This window comes from Buceros rhinoceros, unplaced genomic scaffold (genome assembly GCF_000710305.1).
Source record: "Buceros rhinoceros silvestris isolate BGI_N320 unplaced genomic scaffold, ASM71030v1 scaffold19416, whole genome shotgun sequence".
NCBI lineage: Eukaryota > Metazoa > Chordata > Aves > Bucerotiformes > Bucerotidae > Buceros > Buceros rhinoceros.
In genome coordinates this window covers 3,766-13,180 of record NW_010416005.1, presented here as the reverse complement: position 1 = coordinate 13,180, position 9,415 = coordinate 3,766, and the positions used below count along the sequence as shown (strand labels likewise).

Here is a 9,415-nt window from a genome sequence, read left to right as displayed (position 1 = left end):
AAAACAACTACAAAAATAAAGGGAGTAAGTATAACTATGCCAAATTTTCATTATACTTGAGTCATGTAGAGTTATAACATGCAGATGTTCTGGAAGCTCAGCATGCAAGTTACAGAGTTTAAAACAAAGAAATGAACAAACAAAACCCCCAGCATTTGCCCTGAATATTCCTGAACTACAATACGTAATAAGACAGAAATGCCAATATTTTCATCATCTTTTTACTCTCCAAAATTCAAATTCAGTAGTAGTGCATATACATTCAAGAGACACAATAATTTGAACATATCTATAATAAAGACATTTTCCGTTCTCAATTTCTTTCTCAACATTGTCAACACATTAGGAAACGACTGCAGCAGTAACAGCTCACATTAGCCACTGTTCTTGTTCTTTTCTGTATTTCTCAGACCACTTCTGAGTAAGCTCTAGGTAAACATTTGGTTTATGGGGCTTATAATCAAGGTAAACCACCTGTCCAGTCCGTTTGGGGACAGCTTTTTCAATCTGAGTTCCCTCATGCCACTCATTAAAAGATGTTATAGATATAATTTCTGGTCGCACCAAAAGAGCTGCGCTGAAGGCAGTCTCATAGTATTTTCCATTGACACGATTGCGGGTGTTGTGGTTGTTCCACGGTCGGATACTGGTATCAATATACCCTGGCCCCACACTTGGAATAAACATTAAGTTGTTACTATCACAAAAGGCTTTTAAACTTGCCCAATTATGATGAGATGAGCCATAGGAGAAGCCATTGGTGGCAAAGTACGTGTACATTCCATCAAAGCCACTTCTGTGAATGTCATGCTTATGTCTCTCTTCTACAAGAAGTGCAATGAATAAAGCATCATATGGAGTATTCCGAATACTCTGGGATCCAGAAACAGTTAACAGATTTGCCCATATTTCAGGAATTGTTACGTAAGAATCATAAACATAAAACATGGGAAGAAATCTGCTTGTGCTGGTCTTATGCCTGTAAAAGGCTGGATGTCCTCCATATCTATAAAGCAAACAAGTATCGTTAAGACAAAATTTGCCATTTGGAAAGTCCTGTTTCACAATCTGTGCTGAGTACTTTTCCTAAAAACTAATTTAAAGAGTCAGTACATGCACTTCAAAACATAGCAATTCATATCCATTTTCCAGTCCAGTGTTTGCTGAAGTATTAAAAAAACCTATTATTAAAGTATTAAAAAAGAACCTTCAAATTACTACAAATTAGTAACTTAGTGTGGAACAGCACTATAGGTATTAGTTTTCTCTGAAGGCCAATCCTCTAATTAGTATGGAATCAGACAGTCTAAGAAGCACTGATGAACAAAACAAGTACTAGCTGTACAGCATTCATCAAGCTGAATTAAAATTATTAGAAGTCAATGTATTAAAGGTCTAGCTGCTAGTTTGTCACTATAAAAATGTTTAATTTATATGTCATGTAGCTAACAGTTTAACTGCTTCAGTCTGAAGTATCATGACTTGTGATACTACTGAACGTTGAAAGCAATTTACATTTCACTATGTAAAATTAACACTTCAGTATTTTAAAGACTGAGTTTTGTACCACTGAAATATGAACAAAGTTTCTTCAGTTTTCTTCAGTCTCAGCACACATTTTTATATATTCTTCCAAGCTTTATACAGTACACAGAAATCCCCTATGCAACACGCGACAAACCCCAAAGGAAACCAATCTGGAAGCACTCACTTGTCAATGATGTATTTGACATTGTGGTACATGCTGCGATCATCTCTATCTTTGTAAGGTTCAATATGAAAAGTGACCTGAAAGATGAAAATGTAATAAGAGCAATTCAAATGTAAAATACATGGGCACCGTGTATTATATGAAGCATGTACCAGTCACACCAAACACAGTTCTTTACAGAACAAATTTTCATTAGTCTATTTTGAGAAAAATACAACTCTAATTCAACTCCTGCGTTGCTAAGATTAGAAGCTTCTGATCCAAAGAAGTTTGGTAATAGAGTAATATTTAGTTTTTTACATTAAACCACTGCTTTTGCTTTCCCTAGTCTTCAGCGCGTAGTAAGCATGCTTCCAAACACTTAGAAAACTACATGAGCAATTAAAAATTGAAATAGAATATTATCTGTTTGAATGTCAAAGAACTGATTAACCAATTAAACATCGTTAAGGAATTTGAGGGGTTGTTTACCTCGGCCCTCAACCCTTAACGTTATTTAATTTCTAAACAACGAATTAAATTTGTTATAGGTAATTCTTCAAGGAAAGTTTTCAGTGTCCAAAGAGTTTTTAAGATATGGGATACAAAAACATTAATTTAAAATTTTATAGATTTATCAACAGCAATAAACTCCTGGAACTAAGTCTAATATAAAGTATGCTAATGCTCTGAATGAAAGCTCGGAGCTTACGCAATTACGAAATGGCTTCACATATGTAGGTTCCAATGTAAAAATGCCATTGTTTTCAAATATACAATTAAATGGAAGAATAAATTACATGTCACAGCAACTAGTTTTTCAGAAGCCATTTTAGAGAAGAATGCATTTATTAAAGTCTTCAATAACTCTGCAACAGTAGCAAATTTCCATTGTAGAGCCAATATCATATCTCTATTAAGTACAAACAATAGAAATATAGAGAGTTAAATCAAATCACTAGGACTGACAGGACAGGTTGAAGAGCACTATAATTTCATGTTTCATTTCCAACTATCGGAAGCAGGCAAATCAAAAGGACGTACTGTTAAGCATATTTGCATTTAGCAGACATTTTGATCTACGACATTCCCAGTATTAGCTCTAATAACTTAATAGGGCAAGAATATTTAAAAACATTACAGTGAAGGTAGCATTCCCTGGTAGCATCTATGCTTAATACCTGTATTCCAGTAATTATTCCAAGCAGTAACAGCAGTCCCATCCATATTCCAATCATTACCATACTATTACATGCATTCTCCTTGGTAGCTTATTTCATTTAGCCTTGGCTCTTTTGAGAGATTTGAATGATACTGTTTTAGGTGAGAGCAAGCTCTACCAGATGATCTAAAAATTTTGAGGAAGGATAATGCTTAATTTTCTTTTTAATAATTTACTATTGCATATCTGCAACTTATGTCACAATGCAATTAACACAGCCTTTTTAACAGTTTCAAAATTATTTGTAATATATTTTGTAATTATTATTCTGTATCTGATTCAACCTTCCTGCTTTCCTCCTGCTTGTCAAAGAATCTGCAGTTGCTACGAGTGACAGGAAATTTCTCAGAAAATCTGCAAATTGCATGACCAACTAAAACCAGAGCATATGAACAGGATGAAATTTTAGTCCGCAGTACAGACAACACCCGTCAGAGATGAAACATATGCTGCTACTTAGATAACTGAAAACTTCGAATTTATTACTCGGCAAGACTAAAAGGCACTGCATATTTTCTTTACCCCAAGGGAAAATACAATTTTTACTCTAAATATAAACAAAATCAAACCATGATTTTAGGTTATACTGATCAATCCACATCATCTTTAATTGATTTTTCATCTATTTCAGGGAGCTGGTAATTTATCCTTTCTATCCTGTCATGCCCTGGAGTAACCTAAACTCAGAGCAGCAGCTTCTGACCTTACTGTCCAAGGCAATCGCTCCTGACACCTTCTAGAATAAAGACATTCATTCAAACTAGAATTTCTAAATCCCTCTTTATTACTGATAGGTGTTTGAACCTGACCTCTATGCATAGGTTATGCAGTAATGCAAAAAATGAAGTTATTCTTTCTTCTTTCTCAAAGTGCCTTAGTTTATAGATCATTGTATTCCATAATATTTTGAAGCATGTAATACTTCCCTCAACTCCCAAGGCTCATTTGAAAACAATATATTGTCTAGTTTTAAAAATCGTTTCCTAAAAAAATAAAATAAAATAAAATAAAATCCACAACACCATACCTTAGATTCTGTAAGCTTGAGATCTGAACCAAAACAGAAAAAAGGCAGATCATGATATTTATTCTAGTTATAAGGTAATATTCCTTAGGTCTTACCAAATTCAGCGTAATTCAAAGGGTACTTATACCTGCTTCTATGACCCAAAAGAAGTGCAACCACCAGAAAGAAGCCACCATTACTGCTCTATACCATGAGTCAAAGGCAGCAAACTCTTAGCAAGATTTACTTTCCTAAGCAGTCCTAATTTATGCATCTAAAAATACTTTACCTTTAGATTATATTTGTGTGCATAATCCAAAATAACAGGCACTAAATCATCAGTTGGTTCTCCATTTTCATCAGCCATACCTGGTGGATACCATGAAAGTACTATTACACCTGAAAATACAAAACAAAATTTTAAATCATGTTGTTTAACATCTAACATGTAAGCTACAGCATTGTCATGAGTTATAATCATTGCTCGATGTGAAAGCTACGTAACATAAATGAGAATTTCAAATCACACTTCAACCAATTATGAAATCTCAGTGTTCTCAGAGTGCACTTTGACTTCTGTTTAAAAGGCAAGGAAACAGTGTCAAGGGAACAGATCTGTGCTCAGAGTCCCAAGCCTAGCACTTAGAGCCATTCCCTCCCACTTTTCAGCACAGCATCCTAACCTCCAGGTTGTACCAAGAGGAGGAGAACGTTCCCACGTAAAGCATTATATTTACACTACAGTACAGCCAGAGAATATCAAGATACATACTCAAGAGATGAGGGCTATGCACGTGATGAAAGAGATTCTTATTTTATGAAACTTTATTCCCCACCATATTTCTGCATTGTACCTCTGGCTTTACTACAAAACATTTCACGCAGAACCAGGCATTGTAATCCCACAACTTTTCTTCTTGCTAAAAGCAGTTACTATGGCATAATCCAACCTTCCAACCACATGAAATTACTTTTAAAATTTATTACCTAAAAAATGCTTGAGTAACTCTCAATAATTCAAGGATGTTACTATCTCTGCCAAAAAAAAAGACAACAAATACAATGTCCCTACAGTATAAATTTTCCTGACGCTCTCCATGAAAACAAAAGAAAACACATACCTTTTCAGAAAGATTAAACTCTTCCCTTCTAAAATAAAATGCTGTCAGATAAATAAATTAGACTTTTTAGGTGTGTGGTTGGAAGTAATTCAGAAAGAAGGTAAGACAGAAAAAGTACATGAAATACTGGTATCTATTGGAATACAATAATTCCTAATAATATTATTTAAAACATATAGAAGAATAAGTCAACATGATTCTTTTTAACTAGGTAAAAATTTAAGTATACAAATCAGGTCACGGAGATAGGGAAGTACATACTCCGAATTCCACCTATTTTACTAACATTATAACATTTCTGATTAACAATTTCCAAAGAAACAAGTCCAAAATCATGAAAAGAGAGCATAAATTAGAGTGAATACACAACCATCACCTAACATCAAAACCAGAAATCTGAGCTTACTACACATAGGAGAATTTAGTTTAACTACCCTCAACATATTCTCTCCACATCTTATCAAAAAGAGAATCACAAATAATATACTATCACAAGAGATAAGAAAGGATAAGGATAAGAAAGGATAAGAAAAATGCAGGTTTTATTGAGCTTTATCACCCTGTCTTTTATTTCACACAAAAGAAAAGGACAAAATTCAAATGAGTGAGATGTAAAAGACAAGCAGAACATCAGCAACAAATTCAGGTTACACTCAAGATACCCTGAGTACAACATCTGTCAAGATTCTCTTCTACACCTTTAAGAAATAGGGAAAAGGTCAGGAGACAGAACTGTTCATCAAGGAGCCTAAATTTATGTTTACATTCGTCTTTCCCTGAGAAAGACTACTTAAAATTTTCTTTCCTATGGTTGAAAATACAGTTATGTACCACTTCTGAAGTCTACAAAAGGATGGACGCAATGCCAAAAATAATAGCATAAACCAGAGTAGAGTCATTCAAGAGAAATTAATGACTTCAGACTAGACTACCACAAAATTCCCCAAGCAATCTGAGGAATAAAATCTATTGTATTAATCTGTTAAAAATTAGGAAATTAATAAGGTAAGAATTGTAAAATATAAGAAAAACATAAGGAAACATTGCACGAGACTCCTGCTGCTCCAAACTCTTATATGCTTTTGATCATTACACAATACTGGCTGAAAGAACCACTTACATTTTTGTCCTCTTGTAAGATTCCTCCTAAAGCCTCAAAAAAGACTAGAAGAAAAATTATTATTTGACAGAATGCAAAATGCAGTCATGGATTAAACATTGGCTACGAGACAAAAAGAAAATGCATAAAATACAAATATTGTATAAAAGCTATAACTATTACACACACACACAAAAAGCAGCTCCTATTTGAACAAACTGCCCCATAACTATGTTAACACGATTTACTGAAACCTGTTCTTACCTGTTCCTGAAGTATTCATCTTAAAAAATAAAATACACTGACAATATACTCTAGCAAAGGTTTCTGTATTTTCTACATACGTTATCAGAGCTTAACAATAAGTCATGGAAGATGTGCACCTACAGGATTACAAAGAAGTAAGTTTTGGTTGGGTGTTAAAACTCAGAAATACAAAGATATTTACTAGTTTCAGACATTCCCAGAATTACATCAAAAAATGGAAGAATGTGTCAGTTGTGTTCATTCACATATTTAAGGCTGGATAAATGAACAACATGCTGAAACATTAATATTCATTACCAGTTGAAGCTGAGCGCATTTGTTTCATGTGGGCTTCTACGACAGAAGGGTCTTTGGAACTGTAAGATCCGAGTTCAGGATAAAAGTTGGCCCCAATGTCCTCAGGAGGATTATGCCTTCCCTTTGGATAATTGTTTGCAATTTTGGGATCCCAGTGTGGCAACAACGGATGATTCCAGTGAATATATTTACCATCAAACTGTGGATTCCCAAACCAACTATAGTAGAATATGTGGAAGTTATAATTAGGAGAAGGCAGTTCTTCTTCCAGCTTGTTTACAGGAGGCACAGATGCTTTCATAGTACTGACTGCAATACTATGAAAATTACTGACACGTGTTACAGTATCTCCTTGAACCCTGTTTAGCGAATTCTGTTTATTGTCCAAGATCACTGTCCGTTGTTGAAGTTCAGGCAACAAACCAAGTCCAAATGGGTCCCCAAAGCCAGCTCTGTCAGGTCTCAGAGTCTTCAAAGCCATCATTATGGAGCAAATAAACAAAATAAATAGCAACAAAATGATGCATGTTCTTCTGCGAAATCTTGCCATGATGTCATAGTTCAGAATCCAAACAGAAGGATTTTGGCCACAACTGATCAAAAGACAAATATTTTAAAGTCAGATTTTTTTATTACCCAATTCAGCAGTATGAAACGCTTCATAAAGTTTCTACATAATAGCAGTAGTATAGAGACAAATATGATGCATACAATGACTGCACAACTAACAGCCCTTTGCACTGGGTGGTGGTGGGGGGTGGGGGACAGGATGACAAAAGAAGCGTTTGTGCATTTGAGAACGCGTGTCAGGTTCTGAGGTTCTACCACCAAGGACTCACATATTTTACAAAACATCTTTCTTTTGAACTTAATTGTTTTCCTAGCCCAAATAAATCCCATGCAATGGAAATTCTGGTTACATTATTTCAAAACTATCATATTTTGACATGTCTGATGGAAATAGTGCAGAAAAGAAAAACAAAAAAGCAGCAGCCATGAAAGGAGAATAACAGCAGAAGAGCAAAGGAGATAATGGGATATGGCAGCTTATGTTTAGAATACAAGTTTCCTTTACTAACCTTCAGACTAGCTTTACTAGCTTCTGACCAATGACTTCGTGCTCAGTTAACCAATACACTGACTGAATACTTCGGCAAATTAAACTCAAAACAATTATGCTTTCCAACTTTACAGATTTTAAATTAATTTTCTGAATTATGTAAATAAAAACAAGCAGAGCATTAAGGATTTACTTCAACCAGAAAGCCTTTAAGTTAGTTACTGGCAGCCTGTTAGTACAATGTCACAGCTGCATGACCCTTTACATAGAATTGCAGGACTAAGTTCAAGACCAATAGTACACAGTAAGATTTAAGCCCTGAACACAGGGGGAAGAAAATCAGTGTAACAGAATGCCTGATTACTTTATTTACAACTTTAATTCCTGTTCAACTTTAAACACAAGAGAGAGACAGAGAAAAGGATTAATGAAATTTAGGTTACCACAGAATTATACAGAACAAGATTATGCATAAATCTGACAACACAAACTGTAAAATCTTAGAATAAATCTCTGATTCAACAGCCATTAGACACAGCATAGCTGTGATTTTGTATTTCTGTCACTGACCTCCAAATTTCAGACCCTTACTTTCATTTACTGAGATATATACAGGTTGTTCTAAAATACTTACAAAGTATCTCACCTTGGTTTCCTACCAGTGTTCTTTACTACTGTTAAACTGCATTAACATATAGCTCGGTTGTCACAACACTATGTTTGTTACTGCTGTGATAGATTTAGATAAGGAATTTTAGCATATGCTTTTTAACAATACAGACAGAATTGGATTAGCAGTATGACAGCCAGAAAGAGAAGTTTTCCCCCATTTCCAACCTTAATCTGCTCATTCTGCTGTCTACTTTTAGTTACCTCTGGGATTCAGCTCATTTTCACAGTAACACCTCAAAAATAAACAACAACAAAAAAAAACCCCTATGCACTTTCACCTTGTTAGAGAGTTGACTCAGCTGAATGAGGGTCACAGCATTAATTCCAACAAAAGAGTTAATAGCACAGACGGGGGAAGGGAAGAGAATGAAAATGACACTGCTCATTTTGCCCAACTGGATTGTCAAACCATACCTTCGGCTACTGTCAGGAAAAATGATTTTACAGCATATATGCTTACAGGACTGCATTTAAGACTATTCATTAATAGATTTCACATCACTTTAAATCAAATTACAGGCTGCTTTTTCTACAGGTCACAATCCATCCCAAAATACTAGAATTTTGTCAGATATTATTTGCAGTCCAGAACATTTTTCCTCTAATAAGAAATTAACTTTAAATACATTCATACTACTTCTATGATTTTTCCTGACCTATTCAATCTTATTTCTAGTCTACCATGCTACCCCTCCCTGGGAGTTTTCACAATTTTCAGATTTTAGACAAACTGAAGTCTTCTAAAGGATCATGTTTGGTTGGTTGTTTAAAGAAACAATACTATTGACCTGACTAATGTTTTAATGTATGCAGTTTTCTTTAATTTCATCCAGATGCTATTAATCTTCATCAACACACAGGGCTGTGATACAGTGATAAATTACTTCTGCAATTATTATTTTATCTCATCTCTTCTGTGAAAAAGAATTCATAAATGTAATGTCTATAATTACAATGTTCATAAGGTTTTTCATTTGCACT

The 9,415-nt window shown here is 34.5% G+C and overlaps 1 protein-coding gene across 1 annotated transcript; it reads right to left on the bottom strand.

Moving 5' to 3' along the window:
• Positions 1-369: 369 nt before the first annotated feature.
• Positions 370-7,267, bottom strand: MANEA (mannosidase, endo-alpha). Its single transcript, XM_010137649.1, has 4 exons — positions 6,703-7,267; positions 4,208-4,317; positions 1,712-1,788; positions 370-1,006 (listed from the first exon to the last, which is right to left on the bottom strand). Exons 1-4 carry the CDS (start codon positions 7,250-7,252, stop codon positions 370-372), a joined length of 1,374 nt encoding a protein of 457 aa, XP_010135951.1. The 5' UTR covers positions 7,253-7,267.
• Between the last annotated feature and the right edge of the window lie 2,148 nt (positions 7,268-9,415).